Raw genomic sequence first — 22,461 nt, forward strand, 5'->3', positions numbered from 1 at the left:
CAACTGTGCTGCTTAGTTCAAGATTTTCACACACCTGAACACAAACTTAACATAAATCGTGTTTTTCATGACTATTTTGGGATCGTGAGCTTTGAAAAATGTCTTAGAAATTTGATTATCCTCCACCTCCTCTGCATATTCTCATGTTTATTTTGAGATTTATCCTTACATTCTGTTCATCCAATAAATTCAACTTTGGGATTTTTTAATGACTTCAGCATGAACTTGTTGAAGCAAGCCTACGTGTGTCTGGAGCTGAGATTTATTAATATAAACACACAGATGTTAATAAATACACCATTTAAACAGGTCAGAGGAATATTACAATGCTTTTACATATATCTTCATATTTCTCTCCTTTTCCCAAATAAGGGTCTTTTTTCAGACCAACCATGCAATGTGGCCATATGACAAAATAATGATTATGACTTCAGATGATATCAGTGATTAGTGGAGAAACTTTCCCACCACATTTCTGCTTTTTTACTGGGCTATGAAGAAACTGAATTGTTTTTTTTACTTATTTAAATTGAACTGTTTGTAGCCAAATCATTGAGCATCCACATACTGCATATTACATCAGTGTCATATGAGTGCGGGGGTTTCGGTCTGCTGATGTTTATACATCTGACTGAGACCTATTAAATGAAGTGTTAACCCCGTGTTTGTGTGTGTGTGTGTGTGTGTGTGTGTGTGTGTGTGTGAGAACCTCTGTGTCCGGCCTTGTTTTTTAAAAGCCTTGAAGAAAAAATATTCAGAGTAAATTAAAGAGCAATGTTAAGGGATGTGACTATGTTAATAATAAACAGCATAAAGGTGGACACAGTGACCAGAACACATAATAATAAGTAGAAGGCAGTACAGCAATTCATAACAATGCTACAAATGTAGCTTTGGAAGGTTTACTGAATGGGCCGACACCGGTGTGACAGTGAATAATAGGCCCCTGGGCCAAAGCTACTTCTTTAAGTGATTGTTAATATTTGAAAGTCTGAAAGTCACAGGAAAGAACAAAACAGGGATGATTTCTTGATCATATTTTCATTATTGAGTATCTGCCAACTAATCTATGTACTGTAAATACTTTTTGTTTACTCTTTGTTTTTGTTTATTTCACTGCTGAATGAAGCAATGGGGTGAATACAGGAGTATATAAAGGCTGCTTGTGTGGTTTTCAAGGCGAAGAGATAGATTGTCATTGACTGGCTAATTAAATTGGCTGAGCTACATTCCTAGACCACACTAAAGGTAGCAACACAGATTTTCTGGGCGAGACACTGAACCCCCAAGAGCCCATTCCCATCCCCAGCTGTGCAGTGCCGGTCCAAGCCCGGTAGAAATTGGGGAGGGTTGCGTCAGGAAGGGCATCGGGTGTTAAATATCTGATCCGCTGTGGCGACCCTGAACCCACGGGATAAGCCAAAAGGCCAAAAAAAAAAAAGGCAGCAAAACAGATGACTGCATCAAAACTCAGGGTTGTACACTTCATGCAGTCACTGGTGGCAAAGGGTTGTTCACACACACACACACACACACACATATATATATATATATATATATATATATATATATATATATATGTGTGTGTGTATGTATATATATACACACACACACACACAGACACACACAGATGTTATCCACTTTGTTTGTTTGCATGGTTATCTGTCCATTTACTTTAAAGTTAAATTTTGGGCCCATTATGACATTCAACTTTCTAATAACTTAATATATCCAGGACATAATTGTGCCTCGTTACATTCACCCTGTGCTCCAAAAGAAAGGAAAGACCGACACCCAGAAAAGAACCACACCACCACAAAACAAAAATCATCGACATCCGTTAACAAGAACAAAGAAAATCTAGAGATTAATAAAATAATGTTTACAATTAACAGTGGTTGAAGAGTACGCAGTGCAACGAATGAATGACGGGTGATGACAGGATGACAAATAATGGTGATTGTGAAAAGTTGGATGTGAGAATGCAATGACACAAAAAGTCATGATCATTGTTATGATGAACAAACCAAACATCCCCTTCTCCTCACTCATATAAAGATATATATCTCTCAGACAGTTCTTTTGACAGTTGTTGATTCAATCTAACATTTAACCACTTTTCTCTGTAAAGATTTTGATTACACAAAGTGTAGCTTGCCTGCTGTATCGAGTTATACACACTGCTGCATCGAGTTATACACACTGCTGCTGCTCCTTCTAATGAAAAGACCATTACGGTGCATTCCATCATTGTTTGTAGCGAAAGCTCAGCTACAGCTGGGAATATTCTCCAGGAGAGAGATGAATGTTAGGCAGCAGGTTTCTGAGGTGCTGACAAGGGACACCATGTATGCAGTTTTTTCAGATGATGTTTTTGAGGAACTAGAGGCTCAATTTCTTGAAAATGTTTTTTTCGTGGTTGCTTTGATGTGCTTTTTGATTAAGACACTCTCCACTCTGTTGCACCCATTGCTTTCTATTAAAAAAGATATACATTATAGACATTGTCTATTGTGAGGTTAATTAGATTAACCCTTGTATTATGTTGAAAAAAAATCACATTGATTATGTTGCGGGTCAAAATGACCCGCACTGTGTAAAACCACTCAGAACTGTCAAAAAACTGGGCTAAAACAACAGCAACTTTATTTTTCATTAGATAAACATTTAAAAAACAGACATACAATACAATTTGAAATTCCAGAACTATTCAGTTAAAGTTTTTCCTTCTTCACAAACACATTTCTTTTTAACGTGCCCCATTTTCTCAGATTTTCAGTGTTGTCCACATGATGGACATAATGTATGCGTATGAGTGTACTGATGATGTGATTAGTGACATCATATGGCTTTGATGTTTGCCTTTGTAGTTTATCTTTTAAGTTTGTTAACCAGTGTCAAGGAAACATAAGGAACCAGTGTCAAGGAAACATTTATAACAATGGTTTGTTACAAGAGAGTTCAGCCCAGCGAAGAATAGATGTGGACAACAAGAAAAGGAACTGACCATAAGTTAGAAGTAATAGGGTTCAGTATGTACTTTTGGAAGCACACGGTTTCTTACCGTCTTCTGTGAATTTAGCCATACTTTGATAAACGTGTTCTGTGGAATACATAGGAACCACTTCGAGAAACGTGTTTGATGGAATTGATGTGTGAACGTGTTTGTGAAATTACTATTCGTAAATGTGTATTGTAAAATTAGTTGAGAAACGTGGAATACAATAAACGTTCAAGCAGTGTTCATCATACAATATTCTCTGGAGTGGATAATTGTTGGACCATCGGATACGAGTACAATGGTGTTATATTAATGTATATCCTATTATTATAAAGAATAATCAATTTTGACTATTTCTTATACTGCTTGGTTGTTACATTTGTAATGGTTATTTATAATCTCTATATTTTGTAAATTATGGTTTTTCATTAATCAGTAACACCGTTTAGCAAAAAATACTTTCATTGCTAGCATCTTTTTTTTGACTACAAGAAATACGTTTAAAGTACAGTTTTTAAATGTTGTAACGCCTCATCCTCAGCTCTTTCATAACTGACATCCAGCAGCAGCACTCCAAGCAAAATCTGTTACAAGAATCACCCAGTTTTTATAGCTGCATCTGTGGACTCAAATTTTAGGCTAAACTAAGGGTAAATCCATCAAAAATCTAACTAAATATCACGTGACTCAATTTACTAAACATTCATTAAAAGGTTTTGTCTATCTTGCCATCACCCGCAAGAAAGCCAAAAAAATATTTGGGTGAACACAGAAAGGTCTCACAGCTGCTCTTCAATGTAGTTATTACTAAAAACTAGAGCTTTTTCTCTCTATACCTACAGGCCTCGGCCCTAGCGTATGACTTTTAGTCACAGTGCAAACCTAGCTGATTCAGAGGCATGTTTCTTATTTGACAAAGCTATGAAAGGCCTGTTCAGTGGCCTACTGGGAGTCCCTGATTGATATACCATGAAGTCCAAGTAATTAATGCTGAAGTTTCCCCTGGGATAGAAAGGGGTTGAAGCTAGGGCAAAGGCAGCAATTAGGAAGCAACACAGGACCTGTAGGAGCACTCAAAGCCCCAGAAGTCCCATCAATCAGGTGCAGATAAAAGGAATGAGTGCAAGGGTAATTTTTAACCAAAAGGACACTGTCAGACTGTCCATAAACAATTTCCTCTTACTTCAACCAAGCACAGAAGTGGAGTGCAGACCATCATTTCTGGATTAAGACCACAAAGTTTTTACTACTCATACACAGGTGACATGGTTTACCGCATCTTCAAAAAGGAGGTCAAATGTGGTTTGAACATGTAACGTTCATCATGTTTTTTTGGGTCTGTTGAATTAGTTGCTGTCAGTCTGTTCGCTTTAATACCATATCAAAAATTTGTACACCTAGAGAAGAACACAAATCTCAATCAAATACAACAACTTAAGGTTTAGTTTGCTACCAGCATTGATCAAACAGTCAGTGGCTGAGTGAAACTAAAGTCACTGTGCATGTTGGTTCATTGACCCCATACTGTGAATTACTGGCAAATGTGAATGTACTGTTACAAAGAGGAGGTTGTTGAAGACATGAATGATTTGTAGAGAGGTTTTTACCGTGTGGTCATGTTGAGCAGATTCCTACTTCTTTGTTTTTATGAAAAGGCTGGCAAACAGCAGACAGCCCTCCTTCCTTTCCCCTTCCCTGCCTGACTCCATGGTTGTTCTTATGAGATGAGAGCTACAGGTGTGAGCTGAGACAAGGAAACTTATCAAGAGTAGACAGAGAAAGGTCAAGGGGCAGGAGCTTTTAGTGCAGCTTCAATCAACAATTAAAACAGCTGAAAGTTTTAGTCCTAATGATTTACTAAAACAGCCCTCCAGCTACTGCTTCAAAACTTCTATAAAGTATATACACTGTAACAAACAACTGGAAAAATATTGTAGGTTTAAAAGGTCAGGAGGTTTTTATTAGATGGGTTCCTGATCCTGACCTCAAATTGACAAATGCAGGAGTAATTTGGCTCAACAGTGTAGGATGTAGATAACCATATGAAAACTTTTAAATCTGTTATATATCCGCATAAAGTGTTTTATGTTTATTAGTTCTGTAATAAATGGCAGTCCTGAGATCCCAATCATGTGAAAAGAAAAACTTGTTTCTCCATAACCATGTCTCTGTTGTGCAGGTGTGTGAACTAGATCTCATATAAACCGATTCTCCTGCCTCCACCTCCTAGTGAGAACCCAGCCACCTGTGCAGCACCAACAAATTATTAATTGCGATTAATAATTAATCCCATCTAACACAGAGGATGCCGATGACTATCGCTGCAACTAACTGAAATTGCAAAAAGAAAGCTTCTTATTTAAGGAATGCAGCTTGTCACAAAACAATTGTAGTTAAAAGGTGCTAGGGATATTGTTCAGTATACATTTTAGGTAGCCTTAGGTAGTTTTTTTTTACAACATGCTGTCAATTAAAGACAGCAATAAAAGAGAAAGGTGATATGTAAGAACTCAGCAATTCCTTGTGACAATATCTATTAATAGACCCACCTTGTAATGAAATAAAGTGCTAATGCTAAAAAAAATCATGATCGGCATACAAATTTAAACATGACAGTCAGCCACTCAAAAGACACATTTGCTACGAATATTTGGCTTTGTTTACAACAATGGACACCAGAGATGCTTTTTAAAAAAAAATCACCAATCTCAAATAAAACAGACGTAATACTAAGCCTGTCACAGTTATAACTGCAGTACAGTTCCTACAACTGATAAGCTACCAGTGGACTGGTGGATTTGTTTATATTGGTTATTTGAGTTTATCTCATACTGAATGACTCTTGTAAAATCTGTAACATTAAATTATTTCTGTAAAGCAGCAACTTCAGCTTTTTTATACAATTGGTCTGTAAGTACTGCACCGATGATGCTGAAGATACTGTTTGGGACACAATGTTGACAAAATAGTGATATTTGTAAGTATATTTTAGTAAAGTATTTGATGCCAGATGTAAACCAGAGTTAGCAGTGCCAGTCTGTCGTCATAGTGAAACTATATACAGAACATAAATATACATTGACAGATGAATGAAAGTGAAACAATCCACTGTGTAAATTCTTATTTTGCATAGCTCTTATAAAAATAACCCTAACATTAATCTACAAATATTAGCAGTTATTTCCTTCCTAAACACTACATAACAAAAGGATATTATACCCAGTAGATAAAACCTTATTCTTTACTGATTCTTTGACTCATGGAGTAGTAAGATATTTTCAGTCTGCCTGCATTCTGCTGGTCCATCTGCACTCACAGATGAGTCTTTGGCAACCCACTCAGCGTCACTACCACTGAGGTGGCTGCTGGAGTTGAAAGTGATCCAGAATGCAACGCTACAGCCAAGCTGTGGGTGCTAAGATTATTAGTGCCAGCAACAATGGAAGCCTCCCAGCCCAAGCCTCACCGTCAGCGCTAACAGGCAGCGGAAACACAGTCAAAGCAAACAATGGCCTTCACTGGTCCACTAGCCATGACAAAGTCAACAGCTCATGCCAGAACTCTTCTACTGAACATGCTCAGCAGATTTCTGTCAGTCTCCTATTACCACTCAGGTCTATACATCCATAAACACTGCAGCATTTTAGATATGTCCTGCTTTTGAAATACAACTAATGTGATCCCATATTATGGAGTTTGTGAGAGCATCTGTGAACTGTTACTTATATGACAGTGGAAGCCAGTTAAAATGGCTGAGGAATTTAATAGTGCAATTTAGGTCAACACAAAAGAATGTGATAAGAGAGTCCACAACTGAAGTGCAGTGATATCCAATAAGCCATTTAAAAATCTGAACTAGGAATGTTTATGCCTCTCTTTTTGATGCTGTGTATCAGCTCACTCTCTATCTAGTAACATGTGCTCCCCACCCATGATTCTGAGCTCATGCTGCAGATGCAGGAAAGCGTATAAGACTGAGAAAGGCTCAGGAAGGAAATATTTGCATTATAGGTTCGAGTGTGAAGTTGCACCGGGAATATAGGTTACTGAAGATGATTAAAATCTGTTTCCTGCAAAGCCGAGGGAAAAGTCACATCCCAAAACACTGCAAATACTACAGAGATCGACAATTCATCTACAGCTGAAAAGATAAAAATGCACCTTTGCTAGGAAAAAACCCTTTAAATCTTAAAGCACAAAACAAACACGGATGAACAACAGAAAGAGTTGCAGGACAAATCAGCAGCACTAGCTCCAACCACAGCTACAAAACACTGAACAGATTCATCAGATGTAAAAATTGCAAGTTTTTTTTTTTTTTTTTTTACTCCTGCTCTGATGGCTGTAGTTTCTTTATCAATATTTTAACAAAGCACATCAATAAATCACTTAGTAGGTGATATTTTTTGAAAATTCAATTGCAAAGCTGCCCGTTATAAACATCAACCATGGACTGCTTTCTGTCTTGTCTATTGTGTTCATCAACTTAAGGTACAATAAATTAACACATTAATATACGTTAAGATATATACAAACACATTAATTTACCTGTGTGCATTTATTTTTACAATAATCGATGCATGTACCTGAGCTTCTACAAAGTGCCCCCACATAACAGCACATCAAACTTGTAATCTACTCCCCTAATAAAGTCAATGACACGACCATGTCACGCACTGTTAATCTTTCAAAAAGCCACATGGGCCCACAGTGGCCGTGCGAAACTGGCCCCATCCATTTCCTGGGCACAGGCATGCATGATAACACCGGCTCTATTTATAACCTTATTTAAAGAGACTGCTTTGAAATAAGGCTGAGAAGATAAGACGGGCACAGGAAAAGACCCATTGTTTGGGAATTTAACCTATTAGTAAAATTTGTTGATATGTGTCGCAGGAAGAAAACTTTGAACTACAAAGTTATGTCTAACAATTTTGTGGAGTAAATACATTTGACGAACCTCCCTCATCACCCTGGAGATACACGCGTAACAGGAAACGCCAAATTGCGACATAATCAGTGATTCAACATCCGGCAAGGAAAGTGTTCGCTGTCCCTTTAAGAGATTCACAACAACCTATCTCCTGTATGCTAGCGCTAGCTTTAACTACTACAAGCGTCAAATAAATTAAAAATAAATAAAACTAACGATATGTGTTGCTAAATCTATTAGTAACAAGTGACGGCGTGGTGAAGCGGATTTTTTCCCCCGATAACGTTATGGCAGGAAGAAAAAGAAAGCTGTTAGTAACTGCAGTAGCACCTGAAGAAACAGTGACGGTAAATGAAAATAATAACAGCACAGATTCAAACCACAAGACCACGTTTGTCAATCTGAAGAAGTTCCCTCAGTGTGAAAATACTCAATGTGCAGAGACGGAGCGCAGTCACTATTTCCTCAACAGTGACCTGCAGCGCAAATTGGGAGAGGACTTTTTTAACCAACCCTGTGTCAGTTTGGCTAAAGAATTTCTCGGCAAGGTAATGATGGCCACCCACATTTGTTTCTTCAATTTAGTCCATCCTATGGTCTCCTTTGTCCAGTTTGTGAACACTTTAAACTGTCAAAGCTACAAGCACCCGAGACACATATCAGAATTTTGTATATTATGCAGAGGCTTAATTTAGTTGACGCTTAATGGGCATTTCAGTCTATTACATCACCTACATTGTCTTGCAAAAGGGACGATAACAGTAAATTGCATTCGGACCAGGTGTTGGTCCGCAGGTGTGCCGATGGAAGTGAGCTGCGAGGGAGAATAGTGGAAACTGAAGCCTACCTTGGAGGGGAGGATCAAGCTTCACACTCAGCAGGAGGCAAGCGAACAAAGAGGAACATGGCCATGTTCATGAAGCCAGGCACAATCTATGTGTATCCAATCTATGGCATCTACCTCTGTATGAATGTGTCTAGTGAAGGTAAAAACCATAACCCACCAAATGACTTCAAAGTAGAAATACCTGCCTCATGATGTATTCACCATGTTAGCCATGTTGGCCTGCTGATGCATAAAATGTTATAAAGCCTTTTTTTGTTGAACTTGTGTTGAACATGAAACCTGCAAAGTGATTTGTGTCTAATTCAAAACTGGATAAAGTGTAAAAGGAAGGAGACAGAGTGGGGGCTTGCTGACTGATGCACATTGTCTGGTGTTTTTCACAGGGGAGGGTGCTGCTGTTCTCCTGCGCTCCCTTGAGCCACTGCAGGGGTTGCCCCTCATGAGGCAGATGAGAGCAGCTAGACGCAAAGAGGGAGCCCGACAACTGAAGGACAAAGAACTCTGCAATGGTCCTTCAAAACTGTGCCAGGCTCTAAATATATCCCGTTGCTTTGACCAAAGAGACCTAGCTTCAGACCCAGAGGTGTGGGTGGAGAGGGACACCAAAACAAGTTCAGTAAGACCACATGATATAGTATCAGCACCACGCATTGGGATCGATTCCCATGGGGAATGGGCCAAGAAGCCTTGGCGTTTTTATCTCCGTGGGCACCCATGTGTTAGTGTAGTGAATAAAGAGGCAGAAAAATTAAAAGGTAATGAATGATTTAGTTCCCTCAGATGTAAACTTCTAGCAGAGGACAGCACAAAATAGAAAGGACTTCACAGGAATACTCTACCATCTGTTTCCTTGGTGAACTTGGCCATTTTAGTCAAATAAAATGTGAAAACTTCAGTTCATTTTCCTGACACAAACTACTACATAAACATAGTTATACTTTTTTAAATAATTACATCACATTTTTAGAATGTTATTGTTCTTTGAAAGTGAAAGTATTTGAAAGTGGCAAACTTGACGCACTTCGTAAATGGTACAGAGTTGTACAGGATAGAACTTAGAAAAGGAAAATTCGACTTATCAGTTACCTTTTCGGGGAATATCTGTTGTAAAATGTACCTTTACTCATTAACGATTCCCTTATGCCCAGGTGTTCCATCTGTTTTTAATACATATTCATACTTTGAAATTCTCCCCTCAGTGATTTCACAGATGTTTGGAACACTCAGCTTCCCTCAAAGCAAAAACAGCCTGTTAGATGTTTGGAGTCTGCCCTTTCTTGACGTCTTTCTCTTCCCACCTCTGGGATTCCTAAGGAGACATAACTTCAGGTCTGGAATGATCATTACTTAGTGTGCCCCTCACTGCAGAAGATTCAATGCATCTGGGACAGCAGATGACAAAGTTAGAGCCCTTCTTCTCCAGTCTTACCAATATTCATAGTAAAAACTTTAATTTCACTTCTAGTAAAAATAATTTAATACTGTAGACAGAAATTTAGGTCATAAAGAAAAACATTTCCTACATTTTATAAATCTGTATGCATTAACAAAATCGTATCAGTTCATTTCAAAACTATAAGCAAAAGTGCTTAGCTGTTAGCACAGCAGGCTATTAACTGCTCTCAAACTGACATGTTTTCCAGTTGGTGAGAGCCGATATTACCTCTGTGTCACTATTCCATGGGTGACTGAAAGATTGAAATAATGGGATCTTCGTGGTTGGTCACAACAAGGACACTGCGGAACTTGTCAAACAGTGTTTTGAGCTGCGAGCGTCTCATGTTCTCATTGTACATAATTTCTTCCAGGTGGTGATGTCCCCGGAAATAGTGCAGCAGCCTGAAACCAATCAACAGAATATATTTTTAATTTTTTTTGTGAGGTAGAATTTCACTGGGTTATTAGCTGTGCGAATCAACCATACGACAGGACTTTTACAGCTCGGATGACATGATGATATGACATGACTGCACACACCACGTGTGTGTGTGTGTGTGTGTGTGTGTGTGTATATATAAAACATCTTTATTTTCCAAATTCTTGCACAAATATCTTCTTATTGCGTACGAGATGTAGAAGTGATTTTTAACAAAAGGAGTCACTGGATCCTAAATAAAACCTATTCCATCTGTCAACTGCACTGTTAACTGTTAAACAACAGAGAGCTTAGAAATACTTCTTACACAAGCTGAAAAAGCACAGAAAGTGCTTTAGATGTCTGATAGAGGCACACTTAATTACCTGGCAAACATGCGGAGGTCCTCTGGATTTTGTGCAGCAGGGATGTTAAGAATAACCTCCCTCTCATGCTCTGAGAGGCTAGCAAGCAGTGTCTCCGTCATCCTCTTGTTGAGTGGAGAGTCTCCACCAGGCAGCAGCTCTGCACTGGAGTTGTCCATACTGGGACTGGTGAGGGTCATGTCATCACTGCTAGCTACATACAGGGAGCAGACAGACAACCAAGAGTTAATCATCTACCTTTTAGACATGGAACAGCAGAGGCAGAGCTGTGAGGTAAGGGAGCACGTACTTGGGGAACCAAAGCTTAAAGCGCTAGGGGTGCTGAGACTGCGGCCTCCTACTCGGGAAGCCAATGAAGGTTCTTCATCCCTCAGCCCTGGCTCATCCTCACTGGGCGGTACCAACAGGCAAACATATGTGTGCAGCTGGATCAGCAAGCGATGCTGCAGCATCCACACCACCATCTGTATCAGCTGGGCCTGGTCAGGAGCAGAGAAGCAAACTGCATTAGAGCTGAGCACAGAATAAATGTTAAGCAAGTTAAGGTGAACATGCTTGTGTGGCTATCCAGATCAAATATGATTGAAATTAGTGGTGGTTGCCATACAAGCTCAACATAGAACAACAAAAATAAGCTATGTGATCTCGTTCTCATGAAAAATGGAGTCTGCAGATGTTAGAGCTGATGCCTTCCCGCCATTTATAATTCATCCCTGATGCTCAAACAGCTGTGCCAAATCAAGATGGGTCAGGCATGAACACCAGATGGCCCTGCTCTTACTGTAAATGTAGGTACTGTATTGTAACAGCCCTTGAAATAGTAGGAATTTTCTGGGAAATGGAAATCTTATGTGTCGCAGTCAACCCCTCAGTCAGAAATCATAATTTTAGATGTTTCCAAATCATCAATCAGCTGTACCTTTTCACATCTTTACAGCTCTTTATAATATTGTTATTTTATTGTACATTATATATACTTTACTTAAAGTATTCAAACTGTAACAACAGTCCTACCTCCTGTGCAGGAGCTTCCAAGGGGTTTCTGAACTCGGCCAGTGAGACAGGAAGCGAGAACTTGGATAACATGGAAGGCAGATCATGAACAGGAAACTGCTGGGCAAAGTTCTGAGCAAGTGTTGAGTATCTATCCAGGGAGAGACGGAACAACACATTTTCCATTAACAAATGTTTTTAGAGTTAATTTTCCATAATGCTGTAACGGAAAGTCTATTTTAAGTCTGGTGTATAGAGAAGAAAATGATAAGTACCACTAATGGCCTATTCTGATACTTCCAAAACCCAGTCTGAGGTAATTAAACATGTTCCAGCTTTAGAGCTCTGAATTAAATAATCATAATAAGGTGTGATTTTGAAACTAGTGTATATAATGAAATTATATTAATGGCTGCTCTGCAATATTGTGGTTCATTAGCTTTGCAACTACAGCTTGAATCACACTTACAGGCAGATGTTGGCATGAGGAGAAAGCATGTACACATTGTTCTCACACAGCGGGTAAATGATGATGGCTTTGCCCCAATAAACCAAGTGAGCAGCAATTTGAAATATCTGAGAAAGGAAACATTGTGCAAGTATTATGACACATGTCAAAAACAGCAGCTAAACTAAAATGAATCAAAACTAAAAACCTGTTGATAACATTACTTCTTGAATTACAAGACATGGGCATTTTTTCCTGGCTCGTTTTGAGTGTCCACCAGATGGCAGTAAGGCAATAATCATGACAATAAGTAAGTTTATATATTAAAAAAGGCTTTGTGGCGTTTGTGAGTTTTCTGCACCTGAAGTAAGGCCAGGTCAGCATCCTGAGCGAGCTGCTGCAGGTTTTTCACTGCTGAGCAGGTTTTGATTAGTCGCACCATAGCAGGTGAGCAGTCAAGAGGAAGCTGGTTCAGCAGTGCTTTCTCATTTTCTAGTAGCAGCAGAGCATGATAAGGTCTGTAGGATGAAACCAGATATATTACAATCAACAAATCCCTTAAATATAACACAACAGAAGCTCGAAATAATTAGCTGTACTACATGTCTGCACGACAGTCTGTACTTGTATCCATGAGTAGAACAACTACACTCTGTACGGAAAGGAAAGGAAAAACTGAACACTGCGTTTAATTGATAATAAAATATTTTTTCTGCAAAATGTTCTTGGCTTGGATTGGTATGCACTAATTTCACTTTTGCATATTTGGTTTGTTTTAAGACAGAAATAAAAGTGTTGGCAGAACAAGCTTTGATGCAAATATGCCAAAGCAACAGTAGGTGGCAGTATGGCTCACAGAAAACTAATGGTTTTAAGACTCTTTAAATAGTAATTACTGAAGCTCACACAACACCCTTCCCATTAGAGTAGTCAGTTTTAAGGATCTGAGTCAGTTTTGAGGATCTCAGGAAAACTGTAAACATTTTTGAGTAAAGGCTTTACATTCCTGCATTGTAAATTAAACTGTTGCACTTCTGCAAACTAATTTAAATACTTCATGAGAAAACTTTCAATTAGTAGTACAATTGTAGTGAGACTTATGAAACGTTAATAAGAATGAGGTAGAACTGGGTGGAGTAGTGGAGTATGTGTGTGTGTGTGTGTGTGTGTGTGTGTGTATATATATATATATATATATATATATATATATATATATATATATATATATATATATATATAGTTTACTTTATTAATCAGGTAAAAATATATAATATATATATAATATAATATATATATATATATATATAATATATATATATATAATTTTTAAGGGAGACCTGGCCAAGAGAGCAGCATTAACAATATAGTTACAAAAGATTATAAAACACAATCAGGCATTTAACCTGAATGGTTTTGAGCAAAACATTTTTTTTAAGAATTTAAAAGACATTAAAGTATCTCCTTCAACTCACACTACTTTATGAATTTAGTTCAGCTTTATCAGCATATAATGTCAGACTAAATATGATTAAATGCTGTTTGCAGCTTTACAAAGGCATAATCAACAATAAGAGGTGATGAATACATAACTGTATCATCAGCATAAACATAAAACGTATATTTTTAGCTGTTTTTTTTTTTTTTTGCAAAGTTCATTGACCAGATAAGACAATCAGATAAAAGGTTACCAATTTAACCCCTTTAGTTGTTCACTCACCAGCATCTGTAGAATTCTGGCTAAAGCTTGAATGTTAGATTTTGGACTGTAGTTATTCATATTCGAGGGCTATCCTCATTTTAGGAGAGGAACCTGAAAAGCTGATTTCTAGACAGATGGAATTTTATAACAGAAAGTCTTTTCAATCTGAATTTGCAGAAGGGAGCACTTCTAAACTCTCTAAATAAACTATAAAAGGTTGCAGGAAAGCTCAACATTGTGAATTATAGAAATTCCGTTCACAAAAAGCATTTCAAATCATGTTATGAAAAAATAATAGACTACCAACTTGGAAACTTGGTGTTCCCAATTTCTGCCACCACATAGCGATCACACAGATCATTTGCAAAGACACCTATGTTGAAGTACTTATATGGAGCATTAGTTAAAATAACATCAATTAGTAAGCTACATGTAAACGGGTTACTCTTCTGACATAATACTGAAAAACATCACATCACAGACACTATATTACAAAAGACATACATTCTTAAAATAAAATATGGAAACAAACCTTATAGCCTTAAGACTGCGCTCTAATGCCTCTGGAGGGATATGGTTGCCCCCAATCCGGTGGATCTTGTGTGGCAAACAGAAGCTCACCTCCAGCCAGTTGTTAATATGCAGTCGCACCACACCAGTTGTACAAAGGCTGACAAAGCACCAATGTCATCAAAATTAGCATTTAAAATTTGCCATAATTTTCTTATTCGAATAAAAACTAGCTGACAAAGTTTAGTAGTAAAATACACAAAAAGGCCCTCTTTGAGAATCCACACAGAGATTACAGTAATCCAGTGACACTTATTCTACAAAGGTTTCCAGGTTACAAAAAAAATAGTATCACTGAGCACTTCTGCCACTGTCTCGGCTGTAACCATCAACATCAAAGTCAGCTATGTCAACAATATACAGTATATTGTGCCAAAAAAAAAAGTAAAACATTCTTATTTCTCACACACCTGTCATAAGCCTCCTTCAAGTCCCTGGCCAGCTTACATTTGGGAAGAATTTGTTTGAATGGGGACTGGGGGCTTCCATTGGCTGATATCAGAAAAAAAAACTAAACATTGTCAAACTAACGTTCCTACACTTGAGTAATTTAACAATAATACATCATCATAAGCTTAATACAGCGATAAGCTTCATACCTGTATAATCAATACAAGATACAATCAATTCTTAGAAATTCTACAGTTTGATTAAGACAGAAATGTAAATTTCTTGACAAGCATTTGTCTCACTCTCAGCCATGGTAGTTATCTCATCCTGGACAGCCAGCATCAGTTTGGCCTCTCTGGTCAGGTACTGGCAGCGCCGCTCCTCATGCTGCAGCGCGATCGCTATGCGGCGTGACAGGTTGTGCATGCAGCTGATGACAGAGGGGTCAGCATTCGCCTAAAAAGGCAAATAATGAGAGGAGACCATATTTTAAACTGACACTTATACTGCAAAAGCGCATTCATACTACACTTAGGCTAAATATGGTACATATGCATATATTTAATACACTTAATTTTTTTGGAATCCACCAGAAAGAGCTTGCAATAAATCCAATCAGTGGGAAGATTCAGTTTTATTGAAACATATTTCAATAAAACTGTTTTCAACAAGTTTTTCTGTGGTGGTATGTAATGTAAACCAAAATAATAATGATAATAATAAGTGGCCACTGATCTGCATCATGTCTTGACATTGTTAAGTAGATCGGTTGTGATGCGTTTAGAAAAATACAGAAATACATAACAGAAAAGGCCAACAAGAAGAACAAAGCAAAAAAGAATTAATTAACATTCTCACAGATGTTTCGAGGGTACAAACACCAGAGTTGCTGGGCACTTAGTATTTTCAAAACATGACGATGCATTTCCTGCCCCATCTATGCTGTGCTGGGACTTACTGGGTACAGTGACTCAGCATGGGCAGAGACAGGCTGTGCCTTGTTGGAAAGCATGATTAAGCATAGTCAACTGTCTCCGCCTCCCTCCCATGCTCTCACAGATAGAGTATACAGGAATTTTATCACTTGCACACACCCCTCCTTTACACAGATTAACAGAACAGTATTTGTCCCACCCACTGTGAGTGCTTTTAATAATCCTGTCATTAAAAATGAAAAGCTCACATTCAATTGTAATAACCATTATTCATAATTGTTTTAATGGATGGATTAATAAACACATAAACCATATCCACAAATAACTAAAATTTCAATTAAATATAAAATTCAAATCTTCTCATACCCTAAGTGCAAACACCACATTAAACAAGATCATCGTGGGCATCTCCCTCTTAGGCGAAGGGTCTGTTTTAGAAACCTGCCAAAAAGAAGATAAAACTTATGATAAAAAATACACCAAATGTAAATCTATAGCATGTAGATTAATTTTGAAAGTAAATGATAATGAATAGTCAATATAAAATAAGAAATAACAAAAATATTACATGGAGAATCATAAATTACATTTACATTATATTTAGTCATTTAGCAGACGGTTTCATTCAAAGCGACTTACACGATATGTACAAGGCAGCAAAAATCGAAGTCAAGGAGAAAACATCAAAGCAAAGTCCTAACAGAAAAGTGTTTACATTTCGTGAGATGCAAGTGCAAGAAAGAACAGAAAGGAAGTCTTTTTTTTCTTTTTTTTTTAAATATACTACTTGGAGCACATAAAGAAGTAAATAGGGAGCTAAAAACAATAACAAATGCACTAGCTCATCATGATGCAAATAACCTTGCAATAAATGAAGTCACTGTTCAGACTGTGTCAGAAGATTGTTGCCTGGTGTCTATTGACATTTTATCTTATTTACAGCAGGTGTTCTTGAATTAAAATAGAGTGCATAATAAAACTGCATTGGGTTCTAAGGTTTTTGTGTTTTTTTCTTTGTCCTGTAAAACACAATCAAAGCTTAATTTACACATACTGGCATTTAAAGCAAGAATGAACTCGGCAAAGATTGATTAGACTCCAGTTGTCTTACCTGAATAATAAGTGGATGCTGAAGGAGTGTAGGGTGACCCACAAATCGGACATTGTCTATCTTCAATTCAAACTTCTTTCCACACATATCCGATTTTGTGGCAAGGATGGTGGCAAGAATGATATCAGAGAACCTTTAAAAGGAAGGCCAGACTTAGTATGAATCGTATGTGGGATGGGAAAATAAATTACAGCACAGAAACAGCTGGGACAAATGAGAAAATTTAAATTAGGTCCATCTGTTTGCACATATAAGAGTGTTTGCATTAATAAGATGTGTCTGCCTGTAATGAAATTAAACAATCAAAATAGAAATTCAACAATCAGAATATGAATTAAAAGAGTTTATGTGGCTACTGGAGAGGAGAAAAGAGGAAGAGGCCTTCTTGCAGAAAAAGTGAAGTCTCTGTATGGATTAAGAATGTGAAAGACTCATGCTGGTTTGACTTAAGTAACTCATGCCACAACCAAGGGGATGAAAATCAAAGCATTAACTTCCAGTAAAACATTAAACACATGTCTGCATGACAGAGATAATCCATTCCACAAATTAAACGTTTGTGGCTTTAAATATGGATTTTAATTTTTCAAAAGGGCACATGATGCAAAGGAAAACAACACTGACCTTTGCGTTTGACCAACAATTCATTGAATTTGATATAAATCATTTACAAGGATTTTTTTCAGATTAGGGATGGGGATCCATATGTGAAACAAAATAGGAAAGAATGGGATTTTAAAAAAGACAAGGGTGATCTAAGCAAAGGAAAGGTGTTTGAGAATTATCTGGTCTTACCCGGCTACCAACTGTTCGTCAGTTAGTGGAGATTGCTCTCTGAAATGGAATTGGGCCATAAAAAAGAAGGAAAAAAAAGCAAACAAAAGGGAAAATGCAACACACAGTTGGGCTGAATGCATAAAATGGACTTTAAAATAACCATATTAGAAAAGCTTTTCTGTATTTTGTTTCAATTAACCTATCCAAGGCCTAATCCAATTAATGTGGACAAATTTCTGCCTCAGAAGCAATTTACACTAATTATTCAACTTATCAAATCCACTGACAAGTGAACTTAATAACAATTATTGTCTCCGTACAACGGCATCTGTAACGGAGTCAGGTATAATTAGCGACGAGTGATCAGTTAGTTTGTACAGCTAATGTTTTGAAAAGAGGAAAATGGGCAGGTGTAAGGATTGGAGCAACTTTAAGTTCAAGTGGTGATGCGTAGACATTAGACAATTGGGCCAAACCATCTTCAAAACAGTAGGACTACTGTGGTGCTCATAGTAAGTACTGGTCAGACCTAAAAGTAGTCCAAGGAACTGAGGACTTGTCAACAGTTCATGGCAATGAGCCCTGCTGTTCAACAGTTGTATATGGGGAGTGAAGGATAGTCCATCTGTTCTGACCCCACAGATGTGCCACTGCAGCACATACGTCTGAAATTTCAGACGCAATGCATTGCAGCTTGCTGTTTAGGGGGCTGGGTAGTGGCAGAATGATGAGAGCGCCCATGCCGTCCCCTGTCCACCACCAAAAGTGATTACAATTAACACATGAGTGTCAAATAAATAGAAAGTGGTGGCAGTGTGATTCTCTAAGCAATGCTCTTCTGGGAAATGTAATTGTTACTTTGACACCTACCTAAACGTTGTTGCAGACTAAGTACACTCCTTCATGGCAACGGGATTCCCTGATTACAGTGGCCCTTTTTCAGCAGGAAAATGAGCCCTGCCATAGTCCAAAAAATGTTCAGGAATGATTTGAGCAACATGACAAAGATTCCAAATTTCCAAGATCTCAGTCTGATTGAGCATCTGTGGGAAGTGCTGACAAAGGAGTCAAAGTGCCTCAACAGGTCAGAGCTCTTTTGGCAGTACAAGGGGGACCTACACATTATTGGGCATGTGGTTAAACTGTTGTGACTGATCAGCGTATGCAGAAAAGTGACCTTAAATGTAATGTGATGTAAAATGATGTAAGCTTAAAACACCAACACTAACAGATGTAGTGAAACTAGTTTATGCTGTCCTAATCAGCATAATCTTGACCAAGAAAAACTTGAGAGGCCAAGTCAAATATTCTTTTTTCCAAGGCTCTGTTGTGCTGACTTTATCAGTAAAAGACTTTACAGCACTATGATTTAGGCAATTTCAACCAAGCAACAACTGATCAGCATTACCATCTGTAAAGTTGTTTGTATTTTTCAGAAACAGACATCAATGTGAATTAGTATGCCACGAGGAGGCGTGTTGTGTTTATGTTGTGTTTATGTTTTCCACAACTTCTGTGAGTCCTGACATCTCCATCCATAATTATGATCCAGCACTCACTCAGTGGATGGACAGAAAAAGAATAAAATGATATAGGACTGCTAACATCCAATCTTTTTGTATCTTTGACCAGTTTCTTGTTGTAATATTACCACTGTCTGTGGTGGACAGCTTCTTCTTGCACATTCATGCTTAGCTTACAAAAAGTCAGATTTTTTTTTTATTTTGGTTTTAACAATGCATTGAACAGTAACAGCCGCTGTCCCAAAAATGTAGTAAGTAATTTAAAGTAGTGGGTAAAAGCCTGGTTGTATCAGAAATTCACATAGGCAAGCATGTTCAAACAGTAGCTTTAAAACATTTAGACATATTGTGAGCTGACAGCTTTCTGTTTTTAAGTTCCACCTGTGTTTATTTCTTTTAATTTTGAGGAGTTCAAAGGTTCTCATCTAGGTAAGAAATCTTTACCATGGACCAGCTCTTCAGTGCCTCTAGAAAAAAATTGATGTTTGAAAAGAAAAAAACAAATGGAAAGAAAAACATATTAAAAATCAAAAGCTCCTGTTGCTTTCAAATTCGGCGGTGCAGCCACCTACAGTCAATATTATTATAATAAATTTGTAACTCCAGTAATATTAAATAAAGACCAAACAATACCTTGAATCACCATACTGATCTTCAAGACCATCCCCAGTTGTGTTCAGTGCATATGGACTTCTTTGTTTTGCTTGTGGACCGAAATAGTAGTATTAATACACATAACTATGCTTATTAGAGGAACAAAATTAGTGAAAGATTTGGCAGCGTTATGAAACACATATTTTGAATGACTGACTGAACATGTCAGCGAGGTGTTAACTCTGTATTCCTTTACTGTATGTAAAGGTCTTTCCCAGTGTTGGAATGGATTCCTTGCTCTTTACCAATGCTGTTTTCCAGTTGTCACTACTTGACCTAAACTTGTCATATTATGGTTGTTTTAAAATATACAGTACTGTGCAAAATAAAACTGTGTGGTTAGTTTCACGCCTACCTGTAAGAGATGACGGGCATTCAGCTCTCTGGAAAGGATATCTAAAAAGTAGTTTGTTCCCTCGGCTGCCAGAGCTAACCAGTATGACACTAATGGGGCTTGTTTTATCACCGGTTTTATACACACTATTCTGTGACTGACTATACATAGATTTTCGCCCATTGGTTTTTCCGGCTGATGGGTTTAGCATCTTGTTAGCATCCTAGCTAACTTTACGTTAGCTACACAGAAATCAGCCGTCCGTTGTATGTATGACTAGTGAAGGTTATTGATCCAGGTTGAGGTCGGATTGATGTCTATAAATACACAGGCACCAATCACAGAAAATCCTATCAGTTCTTAACTTCAAGGCCTATCGAACAACCATAATATTGTGGCGATTGTTTTGTGTAATTTTGAAACATGTTCGACGGAAACAGAATACACGACAAAGGTTCCCACTCTACAACGACAGTGAACGATTTTATATCAGTTATAAATCTGCAATTTTAGTCTATCTATAGTTAGAACGCATTACTTGTGTAGGTGATGAAAACGAATCCTATTATACATGCTTTAATGTGATTTTAACATACCGGAACGCCTGATGACAAATTGCAAATTGCTGGTGCTTTTTTCACGGAGTGATTATCCTGCCCTCAGTGTAGCTGGCCAGCTCCGCCGCTAGATGGCGCTCAGCTGATTGTGGGGCGATCGGGGCTGTATGGCTGGGCTAGGAATTCCCAACCCTGCCCTGCTTGTTTTCCCATTATCCCTACTCAACTAATGCCCCACCCACTGCTGGTTACCTGGATGAGATGTGTCCAGTCAATCAGAGGTGGAACAACATTAGAGTGGTAAAGTAAAAAGAACATTGGTGTCTTCAAATTTCTGACTGACTGAACAAACCTAATCCAGGAAATCTGCAGTGCTTGGGGCATTATTTGGGTAGGGTTAGTAGGAAAACAAGCAAGTCAGGTGGCCTTGAGGATCAACGTTGGGAACCACTGCTCTGAGCTACACAAACACAGCTAAATCTGTATACCAATTGCTGTTGGGTTTTTATGGAAATATTAAATACAGAAAATAGAAAATATGTTGTGCGTAATTCGTGCAAAAATTTCGTTTTGAACTTTTGGGACTTCTCCACACTGAATCACACTTCTAAAGTTAAGTAGTTAAGACTTCTTCTGTGTCGATTTTCATATCTAAATGTGTTTTTGTGTAGAATGTGTTTCCGTGTAGAATTATTAGAATTTCATAAACAAGTTGGTCTGCAAACACAATTTCTCTCCTCTATGTTTTTTAATAAGAATAATGGCGACATATTAGATAAAAAAAAATCTGTTCTGGTTTTACAAGGACATTGTTTTGTAGGCCAGTTAATTAATTCAGACGGGCATCTTATGAATTACCATGACTTCATTTCACATTTCATTTCTCTAAAAGCAATATAGCCCTTCCCAGTGGGTGAGTATCATCAGCTCTTGATGTATTCCTATCCGCATCCGGTAGTAAAATCAGCTTTTTGCTATCCTCAAAGAGGATAAGAGATATCTCTTTGTGTTGTTGTTGTTGTTGTTTTTTATGACATCCCTTTTCAAAACAAAAAGCTATATTTTAAAATTCTCTCTATTTTTAGAATATTTAAAAATTTACTTAAATAATTTTGTTTTGCTCACCATGAAATTGTATCTTATTTATGTACTATCACTACACTAAAAAATACTGACTTTTTAATAATTCTGAAGTATTGGATGAGTTTGCTTTACTATATGAGCAGCTGCATGTTTTTTAATTGCTAATCCAAAGTGAGCTAAACAAGATTGTATCAGAATGTCTCCCTTTAAAAAGTATTTTTCAGTCAATGCATTTGCAGAGTTGCATCACATTGCCTGCGTAAAATTGGTCTCGCTTGAGATGAGGGCCCTACTCGAGGCGGCTGCAGCTTTTGGAGCCGTTGCATTTGCTCTACTCCCTTCAAAAACTGATTCAAATGTTGGCT

At 37.7% G+C, this 22,461-nt stretch overlaps 2 protein-coding genes across 7 annotated transcripts; one reads left to right on the forward strand and one right to left on the reverse strand.

Annotated features, from left to right (window-relative positions):
• Positions 1–7,572: 7,572 nt before the first annotated feature.
• mpg (N-methylpurine DNA glycosylase) lies at positions 7,573–9,676 on the forward strand. The gene is made up of 3 exons (XM_067477222.1): positions 7,573–8,482; positions 8,716–8,920; positions 9,165–9,676. Exons 1-3 carry the CDS (start codon positions 8,222–8,224, stop codon positions 9,545–9,547), a joined length of 849 nt encoding a protein of 282 aa, XP_067333323.1. The 5' UTR covers positions 7,573–8,221; the 3' UTR covers positions 9,548–9,676.
• nprl3 (NPR3-like, GATOR1 complex subunit) lies at positions 9,579–20,885 on the reverse strand. 6 transcript variants are annotated; one of them, XM_067477216.1, is made up of 15 exons: positions 20,478–20,885; positions 20,102–20,171; positions 17,964–18,002; positions 17,169–17,301; positions 16,424–16,498; positions 15,425–15,578; positions 15,143–15,224; positions 14,695–14,832; positions 12,825–12,981; positions 12,485–12,591; positions 12,037–12,166; positions 11,312–11,501; positions 11,023–11,215; positions 10,445–10,620; positions 9,579–10,163 (listed from the first exon to the last, which is right to left on the reverse strand). In XM_067477216.1, the coding sequence occupies exons 1-14, from the start codon at positions 20,665–20,667 to the stop codon at positions 10,455–10,457; spliced, it is 1,824 nt and encodes a 607-aa protein (XP_067333317.1). In that variant the 5' UTR covers positions 20,668–20,885; the 3' UTR covers positions 9,579–10,163; positions 10,445–10,454. The 6 variants fall into 6 exon arrangements, with proteins under 6 accessions (XP_067333317.1, XP_067333316.1, XP_067333318.1 ...); XM_067477215.1 differs by having other exon boundaries at positions 9,579–10,620; XM_067477217.1 differs by lacking the exon at positions 17,964–18,002 and having other exon boundaries at positions 9,579–10,620.
• Positions 20,886–22,461: the final 1,576 nt, after the last annotated feature.

This window comes from Channa argus, chromosome 15 (genome assembly GCF_033026475.1).
Source record: "Channa argus isolate prfri chromosome 15, Channa argus male v1.0, whole genome shotgun sequence".
Taxonomy (NCBI): domain Eukaryota; kingdom Metazoa; phylum Chordata; class Actinopteri; order Anabantiformes; family Channidae; genus Channa; species Channa argus.

What these genes read in the sequence shown, in the direction of transcription:
- mpg (XM_067477222.1), top strand. Translation starts at nt 8,222, where the DNA reads ATGGCAGGAAGAAAAAGAAAGCTGTTAGTAACTGCAGTAGCACCTGAA. An exon ending in CTAAAGAATTTCTCGGCAAG is followed by an intron (nt 8,483 to 8,715) that starts GTAATGATGGCC and finishes CATTCGGACCAG; the next exon opens with GTGTTGGTCCGCAGGTGTGC. An exon ending in TATGAATGTGTCTAGTGAAG is followed by an intron (nt 8,921 to 9,164) that starts GTAAAAACCATA and finishes TGTTTTTCACAG; the next exon opens with GGGAGGGTGCTGCTGTTCTC.
- nprl3 (XM_067477216.1), bottom strand. Translation starts at nt 20,667, where the DNA reads ATGCTAAACCCATCAGCCGGAAAAACCAATGGGCGAAAATCTATGTAT. An exon ending in ATGCCCGTCATCTCTTACAG is followed by an intron (nt 20,172 to 20,477) that starts GTAGGCGTGAAA and finishes TCGGTCCACAAG; the next exon opens with CAAAACAAAGAAGTCCATAT. An exon ending in AGCATCCACTTATTATTCAG is followed by an intron (nt 16,499 to 17,168) that starts GTAAGACAACTG and finishes TCTTTTTGGCAG; the next exon opens with GTTTCTAAAACAGACCCTTC.